The sequence below is a fragment of the Notamacropus eugenii genome, chromosome 6, assembly GCF_028372415.1.
Source record: "Notamacropus eugenii isolate mMacEug1 chromosome 6, mMacEug1.pri_v2, whole genome shotgun sequence".
NCBI classification, from domain to species: Eukaryota; Metazoa; Chordata; class Mammalia; order Diprotodontia; family Macropodidae; genus Notamacropus; species Notamacropus eugenii.
The window spans coordinates 313,415,763-313,435,564 of NC_092877.1; the positions used below are offsets into that span (position 1 = coordinate 313,415,763).

The window sequence follows — 19,802 nt, forward strand, 5'->3', positions numbered from 1 at the left end:
AATGTGGTAAATCTATTCCCACTCAAGTAAAAAATGACTATTAAAGACTTTAAATGCTGCCCTTCTTAAAGGTATTTGTATTTTAAATGGGACTAAAGCCACTAGTTAACGGGAAAAACCCACCTCTAATGGCAGAATCGATGCTGCCTCTGAAATCCCATTTCAATAAGTGGTCACATCGTCTGTCTACAGATAAGGACCACTTGGTGTGATACAGAAACTCAGCCAGAAGTGGTGAATTCTTTTTAGTTGCTAGTACCATCTAACATTTGCAAGAGTGATATTTGCAAAAGTATATATCAAGTCAAGAGTGCTTACTTTCTGTTGTGACTTACTCCTCATGTGAACAAGGCTCTAACATTGGGTATCTTTAAAGAACTTTGCTTACTTGCAGACTTTCAAGCTGTAGTTTGAGGAGCATCTTCTGCTAAAAAGATAATTCAGGGCAAAAAAATCCCAAACTACAAACTTACACCATGATGTCAAACAAAGCTTTGACTTGGACTACACATTACAGATTCTAGAAGTTTTACTAGTGCCTAATTAATAATTAATGAGTAATTAATGCTAATTACTGCTAAAGGACATATGTACCTGATTATCCTCCTAGGAGTACAAACTTGGAATCAGAAAGATGTGAGTTCAAACCCTGCCTGTGATCCTAGGCTATGTGGTCCTGAGGAAGTAGTATAACTGCTTCATGCCTTATGTTACTTTCTAGAGTTTATCCACTAAGTCAGAGGAAGTTACAATCCCATGCTAAGGAAATCAGAGCCTATATATATTTGTGTATTCCACCAACAACTTTAACTCAGTATGGAGTAGATTCCACTTACAAAAACATCTCATATCTACCATCTTCTTTCTAGTCCCATTGTCTTTGCCCCATTTCAATTCCTCATTACAATCTGCCTGGACTACTATTATGCTATTATAATAGCCTCCTAAAAAGACTTTCTTACTTCCACTCTCTCCCCACCCTAAATCATTCTTCACAATGACAACAAAATATGATCGACCTACAGTAGAGATGTAGTCATGCCATTCCTTTGTTCAAAACCCTTTAATGGCTTACAGTTCAAAATTTTTAGTCCTCAAAGCCCTTAACAATCTGGGACCACTCTACCTCTCCTAGAGCTCTCCTCCCCTCCAGCTAAACTGGGTCACTCAATACCTCTCAAACATGCCCCAAATTTCTTCAAAGCATCTTTGGTTTTAATGATGCCTTCAGTTTCTGAACAAGTCACTGATACTTCACATTTGTGAGAGGTCTAAAATTTTACTCTATAAATTGAGGTGAACATTTAATTACAAGTCTGATAGACCAGGATGGTGAAAAGGATATTTGAAAGTCTTCTATATTGACATGTCTGTTTTGACATAATTGAAAATAATTTTCCTTTAATAGGGGCTGTGCCTCACAAAGAAGGCCACAGAAATTTCTATTGTATAATAATAGAGCTCTTAGAAATAACCATAATAATCTTCTTGACTCCAGGCCTAGCACATTATCCACTGAACCACCTAGCTTTATCAGTAGAGTGCCCAATACACTTCTCTTATATCATATAATTTTCTCTTTTAAAATTAAATTGAAAATATGTATTGATGAGCCATTGCCTTGAATACCTATCAAGACATCAAACCTTCCCTAGTATCAGTTTCAACAATATATACTACAAGTGATCATGTATTGTTATCTATAGCTCTTTTATAGCCCAACAGCAATTCAAAGTAGAAATGCTGTCAATTAATGAATTGATTACAAAGGCTGTCATATATATAGGCAATTTCCCTTCCCACTATCTCATCTGCAAGGGGAAACACTGGAGGCTACTTTGTATGTAATGTACCCAGCGCTGTTCTAACCCTATTGATTCACAACCAACCAATAAACATTTATTGATTGCCTACAGAAAAGAAATAACTATGATAGTTTTCTGAACATTTTAAAAATTAACTTCTAAAAATCTTTTTAGGAATCAGTGATAACTGTTCCTTCTGTAAAGGAATCTCTGCTCTCTTAATGGTATAGTTCCTATCGGTCATCACAAGAGAGAAATTGATCCTTTGGTGATAAATTATATAAAAGTATGGCTAAGGACACTGAATTATTGATTTTCTCTTACAATAAGGCATCATTCAGCATGATTAAATGGAAATGTCATTTACATTGGGTGAAGGTACAATAATTAGGGGTGGAGGGGAGTTCCTGGACCAACCCTCATTCATCAAATTTAAATGTGGAATAAATTTTGAATTGCGTCAGAAATTCTCAGGGGTGTGTGTGTGTGTGTGTGTGTGTGTGTGTGTGTGTGTGTGTGTGTGTGTGTGTGTGTGTGTGTGTGTGTGTGTGTAAACCAATTCACATTTGAAATGATTTCAAGCAAATTCCAGTCAGGACTTGTACAGTTAATACTCATGTACAAACTTATCTCTAATTCCAGATGTGATCAATAGAAATCAGGGCAACATGGGCTGCAGCTGAAAAACTCAAAGGCCCTTATGCTAGGAAGTCTATTTTCATTATGTCAAAAATGAATGTTATTGACTAAAAACAGTACATGCTTAATGAAGGCTGCTTGTCACCCATCCATTTCATTCCCTTCAATGAGCATGATCTGCTGAAAGCATCTGGAAGACAATGTACATCATTCATGCAGATCAGTGGTTTTCAATTTGCCCTGGAAAAAAAGTGGGTGCCATATTTCAAGATACTCGTCTCAATGAAACACATAGTGTTCAGCTGGAAATAAAAGCTCCCTCTCCCCTTTGTAATGTCAATGGGAAAGCACTTAATAGAAATAACTTTGTGAATAAGGCCTTTTATTATAATGTCGTTGCATTTAGGGTGGTAGACTTAAGACTATTTTCCATAAAACAATTTCAAGAGAAGAGTAGATATGCATATGCTCACTCTTTATTGTCATGTCTTTATTGCTACTGGATTTAAGAGCCTTTAAAAAAAATCTGCTGTGCTCTGTAGAACTACTTTAAACTGCTCCTGATAATGCCACCTTAAATAAAAGAATGAATTGTTTCTTGGTTTGGCTCCTCTGATGTTTGCTTTCTATCCATGGTATTGGAGGGTTGGAGAACCAGCCTGTACCAGTCTTTTAACCTCTCTATGCCTTCATTTCACATCTTTTAAATAAAGATAATGATATTCCTTGTACCACTTATACTATTCTTACAAGGAAAGTGCTTTGTAAACTCTAAAGGCTTTGAAAATGTAAGTTATCATTATTCTTCAATGTAGGTGTTAACCCCTGTCTTATATCCATTGGCTAGCATCCAAAAATATTAATGGAAAAGCATGAATTCTGATTTTTTTTCTTCATTCCTCCATATCCTGGTCTAACTAGTATTTGGGGGCTTGTTTGGTTATAAAGGGATCATAGAATTTGAGAGGTGGGAGGGATCTCAGCAACCATTTAGCTCAAGGCATACATGAAAGAAATTCCCCCTGTCACATACCCCATCAGTGGTCATCTATTTGAGCTGAATTCAATTTTCAATCAGTCACGTAAGCATCTCTGCTATGAATTACATCCCAACAGAGAATGCTTTACTGACAATCTTTTTTTTAAAAAATAACTTTGTATATGGGAGATCTACATATTGAAATTTGACCAATTCAATGTCACTTGTACAGAGAGGTTTGACTTACAGGTAGTGAAGATTCCAGTTTGCTTAGGACTCTGTTGATTGCCTTTGACAGCTACCAAGGACGCAGTGTACTCAGATCCTGGCTGCAGGTTCCTCAATGGGTACTGGGTGGCAGATGGTCCCACGTTATACTGCTTAGGTTGGTTTCCTCTTGTAGGGCTCACAGTTAGTCGATACCCTGCTATCCTGGCACGAGGTGGAGTCCAGGTAACCAAGACTGTGGTGTCAGTCTCATTGACAAATCTTAAGTTAGTAGGGGCATCCAGTTCTAAGGAAGAAGGCAAAAGCATAATAAGGAATAGGGCATTTTTTCAAGCAGTATTTATGTGATCAGTTACTTAAAGATAGCTACATATACCTAGTTTATCTGTCCTTATAGGTTTGAAATTTTGTGGGCAAACCAAAACAGTAAAGAAACGCTAACTTTTTTGTTTATCTAGACAAATATGTGACTTCCTGAACTTGGGGTAAGAAAGAAAGGCTTGAGTTCAAATTTAGCCTCAGGTACTTACTAGTTGGATGATCCTAGACATGTCATTTAACTTTCCTCGGCCTTAGTTTCTTCATCTTTGAAATGGGGGTAATAGAACCTACTTCCCAGTATGATTGTGAAGATAAAATGAGATATTTGCAAACTTAAATCTTCATAAATATTAGATATTATTGCTATCACATTATTATATATTATGTCATAATATGTTATTATTGTTATATTATCTTGTATGTACATTCATCTCCCATGTTCTAATATAAGTTCCATGAAGACAAGGACTATTTTTGCCTTTTCTTTGTATCTTTAGAGCTTAGCCCAGTGTCTGGTGCATAGGAAGAGTTTAATAAGTAGTTGTTCACGCATTGATGGATGCAGAAGCCTTGCTAAATTTTATCTGAGTCCTATAGAATTGCTGACCATCTCTGAATATGATACATCGTATTGCATTAATTTCAGTGTATGATTTTTACATCATTGTATACACAAAATAAAAGTCTATGCTAGAAAATTTCTATTATATTTCTTTCTTTAATAATATTGTTTGGAGAAATTAAATATTTTCTTCATGTGACTCAAGTAAAGATGCTTCCTGCTCTAAAACCAAAACCATCTATAATTACAATACATGCTTACACCTACCGTTTGGTAGTCAGTTTTGTACTATAAGAAGGAATTATAAGAATCGTGGCTTTTCACTTGGAGCAACATAACTCAGCCCCTACCTTCAGGGTTAAAAGCTATTCATGGTGAAATGTATTGATTGCTTTGCTCCATGAGTTAGCCCAATAACTTTAAATTTGTTTTGTGAGTTATAGACCCCCTCTGGCAGTCTGGTGAAACCTAGAGACTCCTCAAAATAATGTCTTCAAATCATAAAATTAAGTACTTAGAATTACAAGGGAAACCACTCATATTGAAATAGTTATCAAAATATTTTTAAAAATCCACAAAGCCCAAGTTAAAACTTCTGGTTTACCAGAAAATGCCCTAACTTTAGAATTCGCAGAAATGGGATTGAATTCCAGATCTACTGATCTATAGGACTGTGGATAAATCTCTTCAATAGATCAATCATACAAATGTTTATTAAGCATCTCTTATGGGTCAGGCACTGTGTTAAGCTTTGGGAATGTAAACAGTGGCAAGGCGGTCCTTCTTCTCAAGGAGCTTACAATATGATGGGAGGGACAACATGCAAACAAATATTTACAAAGCAAGCTGTATACAGAATAAATAAGAAACAATTAGCAGAGGAAAGGCGCTAGAATGAAGAAAGTTTGAGAAAGATTTCTTGTCAAAGCAGGGTGGAAGAGGGAGTGGATTCCTGGAACGGGGACAGCCAGAAAAAGTTCCTAAAGATGGAGATGGAGTGTCTTATTCATGGAACAACTAGGAGGTTGGTGTCACTGGATCGATGAGTACATGTTAAGGAGTAAGGTGTAAGATGACAGGAAAGGGTGGAGGGGCTTTGAATGCCAACCAGAACATTTTGCATATGATCTTGGAGGCAGTAGGGAGCCCCTGGTGTTTATTGAGTTGGGGATGACATGACCAGACTTGTGCTTTGGGAAAATCACTACAATGGCTGAATAGATTGGATTGGGAAAAGACTGGAGGCAAACAGACCCGCCAGCAGGCTATTGCAGTAGTCCAGGTGTGAGGTGGCAAGGGACAACACCAGAGTGGTGGCAGTGTCAGAGGAGAGAAGGTGGGGGATGTATTCTAGAGATGTTACAAAGGTGAAACCAACAGGCCTTGGCATCAGCTTGGATGTAGGGAATGAAAGATAGCAAGGAGTCCAGGATGACTAGGGTTGTGTTTCTGAGGGTTGGGAGGATGATGTTATCCTTGACAACAATATGGAAGGTGTGTGTGGGGGACGATATGGGGAAAGGTAATATGTCCTATTTTGTTCATATTTAATTTAAAATGTCTACTGGACATCCAGTTCAGATGTCTGAAAGGCCACTGAAGATGAAAGGCTGGAAGTCAGAAGAGAGGATATAGGGCAGGATTGATAGATTTAAGAATCACCAGCAGAGAGATGCTAATTAAATCCATAGGAGTGGATGAGATCAACCTCTGTAAGGCTTGTTTTCTCATTTGTAAAATGAGTGGGCTGAATTTTACAAATTTTAAGCTTCCTACCAGCTTTCTGTCCTAGGGCTTTCATTGTCAAATGATTTTAAGCCCTTTATTGCCATTATGATATTCCAAATAACCATTAAAATGTTCAATTAAAAAAAAGGATAAGTGGCAATCAGCCTTCCTGTTTAGTAGTGAGCTGATGCTAAGTCCTGGCTTTATTCAACCACTGGTATAGTTTATATTAAGAGGCTTTGATCAAAGCTTCCTGTAAAAGATAGAATTTTAGCTAAGACTTAAAGGAAGCCAGGGAGGTTGACAAGTAAAGAAGAGGAGGGAGAACATTCAAGGCATAGGGGATATCCCGCATGAAATTCTACCTGATACACAAATATCAGTCTGAATTATTTATTTTAGTTTAAAGTGCTGTGTCTCTTACACAGTTCATCATAAGGCTGATCATCATAGAAATATCATGTATATCATACTTTAAAGTTTGCAAAGAGCTTTAGGTATGGTATCTCATTTGACCCTCACAACAACCTTAGAAGGTAGGTGTTATTATTATTATATTTTACAGATGAGGAAAATGAGACTGAGAGGGGTTAAATGATTTGCCCAAAGTCACCCAACTCATAAATATTTGAGGCGAGATCTGAATTCAGGTCTTTCTTATTATCAGCCAGCCCTCTGTCCCCTGCACCATGTAGCAGCCTAAATCTAATGTACGAAAGGGCATCAAAATTTGCTGATCACGATGAAAACTAGACTGCAGACAGCAACAGAGGATGACAGTTATAATGAATACTTTAAGGTTTGCAAAGTGCTTTACAAATATATTAATACCCAAAAGAGATGCCAGAGAACATTTAGTTCCCTACTCTTACGAGTGACTTGCCCAAGATGAGACACTGGCAAAGGACCACCCAACATGCCGTGCCCATATCAAAGAAGGTTCTGTGCTTTATAGGTGAAGCAGAATTGCAGTAACTCAAAAGAAATGGTAGATGTGCAAACTTAGAAACATCTCCATTCCAAATGTTCATATGGATTATTTGTGCCCAACATGTAGTAGAGCCTTCTGAACTCATATTGATCTGATCAGTCACAGTGGGATAAATTATACTTTGCCCCCATCATAATGATGTCATTTTGATCCTCTTCAAGACTGAAGGACAACAGCCAACCAACCAACCAAGGTCAGATGATGGAGTTGGGAATCCAGTTCAAACTTGACTCTGACTTCAACTCCAACACACTTTCTATTGGACCAAGTGACCTCAAGTGTTTCATATTGTTCTTCAAGAAAGAATTTGGATACAAAATAACTTACTGGTAGTCTGTTCTCCTGTCAATGGCTTGCTTTCCTTTCCATGGTTAATGGCAAAGATCTTGAAGTAATAGGTGACTCCTGGAGAGAGCCCAGTGACCTCAGCAAAGGTACCCCTGCTGACTGGCAGCCTCTGTCCATGCTCCCCAGGGAGATTGACAGGGACAACATCCACTCGGTAGCCAGTCACAGAACTTTCAGGGGGGCTCCACATGATGGTGACTTTGACATCTGTCACTTCCACAAACTGCAGGTCCGTAGGAGGAGGAACCTTGTCTAAAAATATGAAATGAGAGATCAATAAACTGTCATTTAAAATCCCTGGTGAAGTTCATATTTTAAAAAAAAATTATTGAAGGAAAGGGAGAAAGGGAGAAGTGACTACAAGCTTCTTAAAGCTAGGGATTCCATCTTTGTATCCCCAGACCTTGTACATGGCTGGTACTTAGAGTAAAACTTGTTGAATTGAATTGATAATGACATTTTCCATTAAAAAGCTTTTGTAAATGCTTTCTCTGTTTGCTAACATGGCTTATTTTTTAGCCTTTCATACTTTTAATTGGGATATTTGGATAACAATGCAATTCCAGAACATGAAATATATTCTCAGCAATAAAAAAGCCCATCATTATGATGACAAACACTGTGCTTTTTTTCCTTTTCCTGAGCTATGGGTTAACACTTAAGAATTAAATGAACACTTGGTGAACATCTGGCTCACCTTTGGTAAAGCTACATAAAATCCATGTATGGTTCATTTTTTGTCAGTGATAAGTAACAGTACATAAAGTGGCTATTTTAGCTAAAAGGTCACCAAGACTACATGTACATGTGAATTATTGGCAGACAGCTAAAACTTTCCTCCAGGAACAATGCTTTTCTTTCTTTCTCTCTCTCTTTCTTTCAATACAAAAGCTTACAGAATGAATAAAATATGTTCAACAATGTTATCGTGGACAGCATTTTGAATGTACCTGGACGCTGGACTCCTGTGGTTTCTTGTTGAATGAAAACAGGGGTACTCTCTTGATTTTCTTCCACAGCATAAATAGTGATGTTATATTGGACTCCAGGTTGCAAGTCACTAAGAGTTACAGAATTAGCAGTTTCTGGGAGATTAAGTTCTGTGCTGCTTCCTTCAACTGATGGTGTATAGACTATTCTATAACCTGTAAGACCAAAAAAAAGTGAGGCACCTTTTCCTTAAGAAAACACTTATTTGATAACTTTTTCCCAACTGGAGAGGTCATAGCCCTTATCACAGTATAGGCTCTTGGTGGATAGGGATTGTGGTTTTAAAGCCTCAGCGTTTAACACAGGGCTATGCACATAGTAAAGGCTTAAACGGTATTTGTTGAATTGAACTGAATCTATAGAATGGTGTCATTTGCACAAATGACCACCTGCTCCTGCATTTTAACATAGGAATATATCAGAAACCAAAAAGGTTTCTGAATTCTAAAATTCTAAGAATTCTAAAAGAAAGATACTAAAGAATTTAAAAACATACATTTTTTTAGACATGCAATTTCAATGGTATAGAAACTCCCTATATCAATGCAGACAGGCAATTTCTCTGCAGTTTGTAGCCTGAAGATTGGAGCTTGGGGTACTGAGAAGTGAAATTTCTTGCCCAGGGTCAACATGTGTCAGGGTAGGGATGGACCCCAAACCTTCCTGATTCTGAGAGTAATTCCCTATCCTCTACACAGCAATAACTCTCAAAAAATACGCATGTGAACGCAAAGGTTCACATACAATCATAAATGCCTAGAGAAATAGTAGGGTTAAACATTTTGCAGCAAAAAGTTGTATTCACTGAGCTCAAAATAATTTGTTATATGAAGGGATAAGTGACTGTAAGGTTTTTAAAGGCAGGGATTGTTATTATATTCCCAGGCCTTACACACAGTAGGCACTTTAAAAAATGCTTTTGGATCATGGTGGGTTGGAACAGTGAAAAGAAAATCATCTTTTTTATTCTTATTTCACAACTTTCCTTTGAACAAGACCTTAGGGAAATTACTACTTTAAAACAGTCTAAAAAATGCTATAGTGAGGAAAAATCAGAAATGTTTTAAAAAGTCTGTGGAAGGCCCAGTTTAGTAACCAGCAATTTTGCTTTGTCACTATCTGGTTTTTCACACTCAGGTACGTGGTTGCTATGTAAGACCTTACTTTTGGAATATGTATCTGTAGGTAGTATAGGTGAGTGTGTGTGTGTGTGTGTGTGTGTGTGTGTGTGTGTGTGTCTGTGTCTGTGGGTCTGTGTGTGTCTGTGTGTGTGAACTGCAAAAGACATGAGCAAAGTCAGACATTCTAAGACTTACACTTCACATCACATTTTTTCGCTTGCAAATAACCATATTTTCAGCAAAACTCTGAATTGTTAAGTTACCTGCTTGAAGTTTGTTTTGCCCCACCCACCTTTACCCCCCATCTCAGAAGAAACCATTGTAGCCAAAGGCAGAGGATAGTAAGCCAACCTGTGATGGGGGCCTGTGGTCTACTCCAGCGAATGACAATGGAGGTGTCATCTACTCTGTCCACTGCAGGGTCAGGAGGAGCATCAGGTGCTGATAGGTGAAAGGAACAAGGAAGAAATAAGAGGACAGTCCTCAATGTCAGAGATCATGTTTTACAGAAAAGTCTTAGGTGCTGGCGGAGTGTCAACATACCTGTGGTCTGTGAGGTGGACAGGATCAGATTTTGTTCTCCTTCTTCAGAGATCTGATAGACATTTACAATGTACTTGCGTCCCGGAAGCAAGTCAGGGATGTTAACAGAGGTGGCTGTGCTTGGAAGATCTGTGAAAAGAAAAACCAGATTTACTCAGCAGATTCTATTCCAGAGCAAATGCTCCAATGCCAACCTGCCCACCCACAAGACTTGTCAATTTTCATGTATGTTGAAAGTAAGGTGGCAAAATTCCTCTTCCTCCCAATACTAGGATCATTTTTAAAACTACAAAACTGAGTCACAGAGATAGATTACCCAGATAATGCAAACAAGAGCAGAGCTGGAATAGAGCCAGTAATCTCCAACATAGGAAACGATATAATTTTCCTCCTAGAATAGGAGTTTGTAGTGTGTGTGTGTGTGTGTGTGTGTGTGTGTGTGTGTGTGTGTGATTGACTCCTTTGGCTATATGGTGAAACTTTCTCTAGGAATAATGTTTTTAAATGAGTAAAATAAAATATATAGGATTATAAAGTAAACATGATTATCAAGTTATTGAAAAAAACAAGTTCAAGGACCCCAAGTTAAGAATCATTCCTCTAGAATGCTTTGCCATTTCATTTCATCACACAAGCATCCCATGTTCTCTAGAATGTCCTCTTCTAAGTCATGACTAACTCCCCAGTTGGGTTTTTTAGCTCAATGGTTTAGATACTAGTTCTTAAACTAGTTCATGGAACTGGGAAATTCTCCAGATGCTGTGGGTGCACTAACTGTATAAATCCTGTTGAAAGAATAAATGAATGATGAACTAGAGAGGTCTGATCTGGTTGGGAATGAGGCTTTCCAGGATTTTAGTGGGAAAGTGTTATGTATGCGTATGTGTCCTTCTGTCTCTCTTTTGATTGTGAACACCACATTTGTGAAGATCAAGTAAGTCTCATTGTGGATGTATCTGTGGCTTCCACAAGGCAATGATCCCCTTTTCTCAGTTCAGAGACTTACAAGAGGTAGCTCCATCTGTCTAAGGGCCGTAAGTGGATTTGTCAATGAAAGATTGAACTCAGAAAAACATGAGGCAAAACAGCACTTGGAGTAAAGGAGTTATTGAAATAGTTCATAGATCAAAAACGCTTTCAGATTACAAGAACAGGGTGCACCATGGCTCAACCTGTGGGAACAAGTCCCCTAAAATTACAAAAAAGAAGTTCTATGGCTTCTTGTAAATGAGAGTCACTGAACAGAAGGAGAACTAGGAAAATACATGCATGTATCAGAATTGTCAGCGCCACTACAAGAAGAAGCCAATGCCTTCATTTGAGTATGCAAAACTGCAATTGCAAAGGTACACCTGTGACCTCTTCACCTGATGCCCCCTCTCCTAGGCCCTTTAGGGACCAACCCCCAAGTTATAGAATGAGTCAAAAGCAAACTTACCAAGGTATTGTGGTTCATCACCCTCCTCACTCAGTTCATACTCCACCCGGAATCCAGAGACAGTGTCAGAAGCTGAGACCCATGAGACCACAAAGCTGCTGGCTGTAATTTCCGTAACAGATTCCGAAGTCGCAACAACGGGAGAAAATGGTGTTGTCTCTCCTGTGACTGTGTTGGCTAGATAGCACAGAGAGGAAACAGGCTATGCATAAAAGAGTACCTATCCTCAGTTCCCCCAGAATTTTTCCTTCCTCTCTATTCCCAGGGAAAGCAATGCTGAAGAATAACGAGAGGAAGAAAGGAAGGGAGGGAGGGAGGGAGGGAGAAAGGAAGGAAGGAAAGAAAGGAGGAAGAAAGGAAGGAATTTGGGCAGGAAAGGAATGACTATCTTAGTGAGAGCCCATTTCCCAAAGCTTCAGGCAGAAATCATACAGGATGGAGTAACTTACTGGACACAGCAGGGCTGGTGCTGGTGGTAGTGAAGTCAAAGCGAGTGACTTCCTTGTGTCCATACTGTTGTACACTAATAAGCTGTCCCTCGTAAATCACACCAGGCCGTAGACCTTTGATTGTGTAAGAATTTAAGTGGCCAGGAATAGTAGCCTCTTTCCAACGACCTGGAGAATTTTTCTTTAAGACAAAAAAAAGTTTTGCAAATTTGGGTAGTGTTTAGAATCTCATTTCCCTAAAAATTCTGCTAAGGTAATACCTTCTGCATTGTCTTTCCTGATCTCTCCCAGTTGCTAGTGCCCCTCCTTTGAAAAATGTACTTATATTTATCCTAAGTAATCACGGACAAGGTGTCAGTTTTGATAGGAATGTAAGTTTCTCAAGGGCAAAAATAATTTTATTTTCTGTGGTTATCTTTATCTCATTTTTCCATGTTTCAGCCTCCTCCTTCAAGGAGGTACTCCAGCTCCCACCTTGTGGTCCTGGATTTCTGACTGGTGAGAGTTCTAGGCAAGACTCAGACTCATTTTGCCTCTTTCTAACAACCATTAGCCAATGCTGTCAGTGTATATCCTTTATGTATTTGTCCCAATTTAGGATGCTCACTTTTTGTCTTCGTATCTCTAGTACCTTACACACAGCAAACATTAATAAATATGTATCCTTCCTTCCCTCTTTTTTCTTTCCTTCTTTCTTTCCTTCCTTCCTTCCTTCCTTCCTTCCTTCCTTCCTTCCTTCCTTCCTTCCTTCCTTCCTTCCTTCCTTCCTTCCTTTCCTCTCATTAATTCTATTCTTGTTTTTGTATCTTGAGTACCTAGCATAGTACCCAGCACATGATAGGAACTTAATAAATGGTTGTTGATTAACCAACTGAACACATGCAAATACACAAGGATAAAGCCATGAAATACATTCTAAAATTTCCAGTGAAAAACTTCAGACCCATCCCCTTTTACAAAGATTATTATCAAATGATCCTTAGGACAGGAAGAGTGGGTGGGCCACTGCAATGAGAATACTTTCATTTTTGCTAGACTATTTATTTTAATTCAGAAACTTAATATGAACGATCTGTTTTGACTTCACTAATTTTATCTCATGTTTGATATCAACACCACTGAAACAGAAATCTTTTATTTTGAGATTAAAGTGATCAAAACATTCCAATTTATTTTCTTTGAACTTGGCCAGACCCAATGCAGCTCTTTTGCTTTGAAAGGGGAAGGGGTGGGGAAATAGAGGGTCTACCTAGCTTAGAAGAGCAGTTGTCTTTATGAGACATGCTTCTGGGGCCATCATAAACCAGGCTCATTTGAACTAGTTCAAAAGGAATGAATAATCCCAGTAAAAAGTGGTTAGCCAACTTTGGACATGTCTATAGAAGGAAGCAAGTGATTCCTGTTTATTCAATCCTTTGATGCTGTTTACACATCCATATCCTGCCCAACTTCATTCATGTGGTATTGACCATACAAATCAGAGCTGGGAGATACATGTGGAGTGTGGAACCAATCTTACTTAAAACAAGGAGGACATTTGAATACATGCAACTAGACCATCCTTGGCAAGCCAAAAAATTGTTTGAAATGCCGAATATCTGAAGAACTCTGACCAAAGTTGCCAGTATATAAATCCCTCAAATATCCAAATTAGTTGAATAAATGGAAGTAATCACAGCCTTTTTCCATCTTAAAGTTCAGCTCACATTTTCAAAAGCAAAAAAATTTTCTTCAACCAGGCATTTCTATGATTTAACTTCCATCACCTTAAATCCGAACATTTCTCCCATCAATGTTGTACCTTAAATTCAAAGATCTCTCCCATCAATGTTCTGTCTTTGCTGATGAGTTTAAGGAGAAAAAACTAAAAAATGAGCTATCAGTTGGTTCAAGAAGAGAAATGTTGACCTTTTCTTTGTCATTCAAGACTTGTTTGACTTGTTTTAAAATTATTAAAATTGTAGCTCTTTGAAAAGCCTTCCAATTTAAAAAATTGCCCTAGAAGTTTCTAAATTTTATTCCTATTTAATTCAACCTGATTTTAATCTCTGAGAAACTATCAGGGTCAAAAGTCTAAATGTGGAATAAATGGACTAAAACATACAGAAATGGCACGACAAAGAAATTAAACGATAAGCTGGTTAAAGCAAGCTTTAGAAACTTAGGAATTTCTGAAAACAACAACAAATTACTCCAGAGTAGAGTGTGGTAGAATAGGAAACCTGGACTCTAATACCTGCTCTTTCATTACTTAATCATATGATGCCAAACTTCAGTATCCTCAAGTATATAATGAACAGATGGGGTCTAGACAATCTCTAAGGTTCGTTATGGCTCTAATGTCCTATGATCTCTAAAGTTCTCCCAAATTCCAAGAGTCTAGTGACACTGAGATATCTGGATAAGTGAAGAAAAGCTATGTCTCAAACAAATCCTTTTGTTTCCCTAAAATTTTATTTTATGTTTTAATTCCCTAAAAGCATTAGCTAAAATGTGAGGAAAAGCCAAATGTTGTCATTTAAATGTTTTAGGATGTTGGAAACAAAGATAATGTCTTTGGCCTCTATGACTGCCTACCTGCTGACTTAGGGCTACATGTTTGAAATGGAAACACAAGCCTTGGAAGGTACAATAATTAGGGTACTACTAAGAGAGATGTGGAGCCCAGAGTTGACATCTTCTTTTCAGTGGTCTTTATTCCCCCACTATGTCTACGTATTCTTTACAAAACCAGCTGTTGTTACCTTTTCTCCATCATCAAACGTTATTTCCCTTCTCTACTTCACACTTATTCATATTGAGATAGTGAAAAGCTCAGATAAGAATCTGGAGCTCTTCAATGTGGTCTTCCTCAGTCTCCTTCTATCCCAATTCTGACATCATCCCTCTGTTAGTACCTTCCCTGGAGTATCTTCCATTTACAATGTATACCTTTTTGAATGTATGGTTTTTTTTCTTTTTTTTTGCTTATAAGCTCCCCCATGAGGGACTACATTTTTCATCTTTTTTTTCACACCTTCAGCAGTTAGCACATAGCAAGTGCTTAAAAAATTCTGAACAATTGATTATTTAAACAAAGGATGCTTTTTATGGATACATAAGAGTTCAGGATGAAAAAAGTATAGTTGAAAGTCCAGTGGACATTGGGACAGTTAGGTTCACTTCTGCCACAAGCAAGTCAGTTAATATCAATGATCCTCAATTTCATTTTCTATAAAATAAAGGGTGTGACTCATTAACTTAAAGTCTTGCTAGTTCTAAATTCTATGAATCTATGAAAAGTCTTACCTCTCTGCTTATACTAAGGAATAGGTGATTCACTCTGTCTCTTAGCATCACTACTAGTAAGTCCTTTCAAAAAGTCTTACTCCATTTCATGAAGTGCCATAGAGAAAAAAACTACCAGTCTACCATTCTCTATTTTCATGTTAGTCTGACTGCCCATTAATAGGCTGACCACTAAGCAATTAAGTGGATCATAAATGATCAATCCAAGTAGGTTGGCTCAATAACTAAATAACTAGAACACATTAAAATGAATATTGAGTATTCCACAGTTGATTCACTAAACACCTTGATGACAGTGCAAACTCTTAAATGATTCACTGGTGCCAGATAAATATGGTCCCAAGTTCCTGGGTATGTTACTTACAGGCTTCCATCTGAGAATGTACTTGGAAATGTGAGATGGCTCAGGTGCATTCCACTGGATAGGATGGGAGTTGGGCTGATTGGGGCTTTCAGTGATGATTACTTGAACTGGACCAGTTGTGCCTGAGAAATGAACATTTGGCATTTTAGTATCCTCAGAATTCAGAATTCATGCCCTCAAACTTAATAGTCAATAGGTATGACATGATTTCTCTACTAAAGTCCAACTCTGATGCTTCATCAATACTCAGAGTTGACTCTGGGTTCTTTAACATTATAACAGCAGAGTCCAAGCTCTGGCAGCTTCTCCCAAACCAAATAAGACTTCAAGTATGGGCTAAATAATGGATTATGAGCTTCATTTCACCTGAGAAATAGCCTACCTACATTTGGAGAGGCTCATCCACAGGGGGTTGGCCACCAGGCAGCTTTCTGAGGTGCAGTAACTCATGAAATTGTCTGGTCAAGTATGAAAAGGGCTGTGACTTGTCTCAATGAAGTGAGTTTCACATTAATGAAATCACAAATGTCTTAAAGTATATCTTAGTTAAAGGCTAGACTGAATCATTGTCTCTAAAAAGGTATTGTGTGTGGATGTGTTTGAATTTTTAGGGTTTTCTATTTTACGGTAGTTCAGCAAATACTTTAAAAAAATCGTTTTGAGATCAAGGCAGTCTTAATTTAGCCAGCAAAGAATTACTCTTAGCATAAGAAATATAGTGACAATAACCGTCTATCAATTTGCTAATTATTCTTCCCTATAACATTATTACTGTGTTTTTATTCTATAGACATGTAGTTGTTTAGCTAAAAATATCATGAAAAAGCTTGGGAGAAAATGATGACACGTTATTAAAACATTCTAACACAACCTTGATTTTAAAAAAGTATAAATGACACATAAAGGAACATATTTCTACAGGCCAAGAATTAAGGACCTAACCTGACTTCTGAACCTTCCAGGGTAGTCATGTTGGAAGAAGGCCAGATCTCATCTTTCCTCTTAGAAAACACATCCTCAAATTGCACCAGCTCATTGTTCAAATAATGAAAGTACCAGAGATTTCTCCCTCACTCCCCCAGCACAGAAAACAATTACTGATTCAGATTGTAAAATATATGGCAAATGGGACTGCCTCTAAGTCTTGTTAGACATGGCTAGTAAAACAAAGTAGAAAACACTAAGGATTCCATTTGAAAAAATCTGAAATTAAGGGAGGATAAGTCAGCTTTTTAGAGTGCTTACATCCCTACATGGAGAAAGGGATCATCTGGAACAGACATGCTTACAAATCAGAGTACTGTATAACATCTTTTTTCATGTTCCAGCTTTAGTGAACTCATTAAGATAAAACTGAAAAACCCTAATCCCAACCTTTCTCCAGAATGTAGGGTTTTTTTTCCCTTTAGGAAAAGTATGGCTGTTTAATAAAGAACTTCACTGGCTTAATGATAGGTCTAAGCTGTCTAAAAACACCAAAAAAGAGAGTCTTCATTTTCAACCTTAATTGTTATTTTAGCTGTTATGGTCTTTTTATACCCAAAGTTTCCTTTAATTCCCTGTCTGAACAAACATACAACTTGCATACCTGTATGGATTCAGAAATCCACAAAAACAAATCCACCCCTAATTTGGGAAGAGTTCTAAGCTGGTTGAAGACCAAAAGCTACAGTCCTCTCATTTGTATTTTCATAATATTCACATACTTCCTAACCATTCAGCTACCAAAAGCAGGACAGCAAAATCTTTGGTTTCCCAGTGCAAGAGGTACATAGTACCATAACATAGCAAGATGCTTTCTTAAGTCACTTGGAAGAGATCAGTGGAGCCAAGCAGAGTCCCTAAGGGACACCAGACAAAGAACCCTAAGCAGGAATTCAGTGCTACTTCCTTGTCAAAGCAGGTTTATCAAAAATGGCCCGTTACTTAAGGAAGCCAAAACTTTATGCATGCTTGTTGAGTGAAGGAATGTATCTAAAAATGCAAGGAAGCATAGATTCCTCATGTAGTTGTAAGCACTGAAGAGGGCTAGGAATGTTTTTATATTACATTAATATCATTAATATCTGGGAATCAAACACAGTATGTTAACATATTACTTGTGTTTGGCACTCACATTGTTTAAAAGCTAAGAACGTGAACTACTGTTAGTAGAGGTCTGGTCCCTTTCTTGCCACTGAAATTCAGTACAACTGACTTTCTCTTCCAACTATGAATCAAATGGTTGGCATGCCTGCCATGTGTATTTGCTTTGGGATTTAAAAACGGAAAAGTAAAGTAACCAGAATGTTTTCCCCCATGATATTTCCCTTTCTGCTTCCTTGCCCTCAGTCAAGCTTAACCAAGCTATTCAGGACAAATTCAGGGTTTGGCGAGGATGGAAAGGAAAGCAACTGGGAGGAGAAAGAGGACCAAGGATTAGGTTTAGAGTCTAACCTCCTTTAGACTCCTGGTTTCTAGTCTTTTTCCTTTTCAATACCTCCCCTGGATAATTTTCTTAGAACGTAAGCCTGATCATGTCGCTCCCTTACTCCAGGATCTCCAATGGCTCTTTATTCCCTCTAGGACTAAAAAAATAAACCCAACAATTTAGCATTTAAAGCTTTTTTTTTTTTTTGAGGCAATCAGGGTTAGGTGACTTACCTAGGGTCACACAGCAAAGTAAATATCTGAAGTTGGATTTGAACCCAGGATCCCCTGACTCCAGGGCCAATATTCTATCCACTGCACCACCTTCCTAGGGTTATTTTTATTTATTCTCCCTGATACAGCTCCAGCCAAACTGGTTTATTGTTTGCTGAACTGAGTATTCCATATCTCTCCTCTGTACCTTTGCATGTACACTTGGACCTGGAACATATGACCTTCTCAAATCTACTTCTTAACATCCTTTGAATTATCTCATAACCAGGAGAATATTATACACAGGAACAGCACAGCGTGAGAGGACTGTTTCTAAGAGGACTGTTTCTGATAGACTTAACCCTTCACAGAAATGCAACAACCTAAAACATTCCCAAAGGACTCTTGAGGCAAAATGTTATCCACATCCAGAGAAAGAACTATGGAATTGGAACAAAGAATGAAGCAGATTATTTTCTCTTGTGTTATGTTTTGTTTTTTTCCTATGGTTTCTCTCATTCATCTTAATTCTTTTATGCAACATGACTAATGTAACAATGTTTTTAATAAGAATGCATGTGTATAATCGTATAAGATGGCAGGCCGTCTTGGGGACTGAGGTAGGAGGGATGGGGAGAAAATTTACAACTTATGGAAGTGATTGTTGAAAACTGAAAACAAATAAATTAATTAAATTTAAAAAAGAGAATCATTTCATATATCACCTCCTATAGGAAGACTTTCCTGATTGCCCTAGTTTTTACTGATCTCTCCCTTTTCAAATAATCATGTATGTAGCTATGTGTTTACACATTTTATGTCACCAGGAGAATGTAAGCACCTTGAAGGTGGGGATTATTTTTTTGTTTGCTAGATAGTTTTATTTTTGTATTCCTAGCACATAGCATTATTTCCTACATGTAGTATGCCTTTGTTGTATTGGGTTAAATTAGAAAAGGATGGAGGGCCCTCAAAAAATTCATGCCCATTCAAAAGTGAGGGATCAGAACACAGGTACTCCAAGATTTTGGTGTTCTCCCCAGATCATACAGAGGCTTGGATTTTGTTTTATTTTCAATTACATGGGCAAATGTACCTTAGGGTCAGGTGCTATACCTGTAAAATCAGTGGATAGCCATAGGAAATCTATGTTTAAGTCAGATTTTACACATAGCAAATTAGGGAGAAAACAGACCTTCAGTTATCCAAATTACTTATTAACTCTTTCCATTGACCTGCTCCTCTGACGTTCACCATGTCATGGAGACGGCTCTGAATTTCTTCCAGGTTGTGCCAGGAGTACAAGCTTTAATAAGTCTCAGAAGGTAGAAAAGCTCCTACCATAAACCTAATGTATACTACATAACTTTCATGTGAGGACCAGCC

At 37.8% G+C, this 19,802-nt stretch overlaps 1 protein-coding gene across 12 annotated transcripts in view; it reads right to left on the reverse strand.

The window, feature by feature from the left end:
* Positions 1-19,802, reverse strand: part of FN1 (fibronectin 1) — an 82,530-nt gene that overhangs the window by 38,168 nt on the left and 24,560 nt on the right. For all 12 annotated transcript variants that reach the window (XM_072617518.1, XM_072617514.1, XM_072617513.1 and 9 more), the window contains exons 13-20: positions 15,795-15,916; positions 12,143-12,323; positions 11,694-11,870; positions 10,256-10,384; positions 10,064-10,153; positions 8,552-8,746; positions 7,581-7,853; positions 3,671-3,937 (exon numbers count right to left, since the gene is read on the reverse strand). In XM_072617518.1, the coding sequence (XP_072473619.1) occupies positions 3,671-3,937; positions 7,581-7,853; positions 8,552-8,746; positions 10,064-10,153; positions 10,256-10,384; positions 11,694-11,870; positions 12,143-12,323; positions 15,795-15,916 (1,434 nt within the window). The remainder of the gene's footprint in view (positions 1-3,670; positions 3,938-7,580; positions 7,854-8,551; positions 8,747-10,063; positions 10,154-10,255; positions 10,385-11,693; positions 11,871-12,142; positions 12,324-15,794; positions 15,917-19,802) is intronic.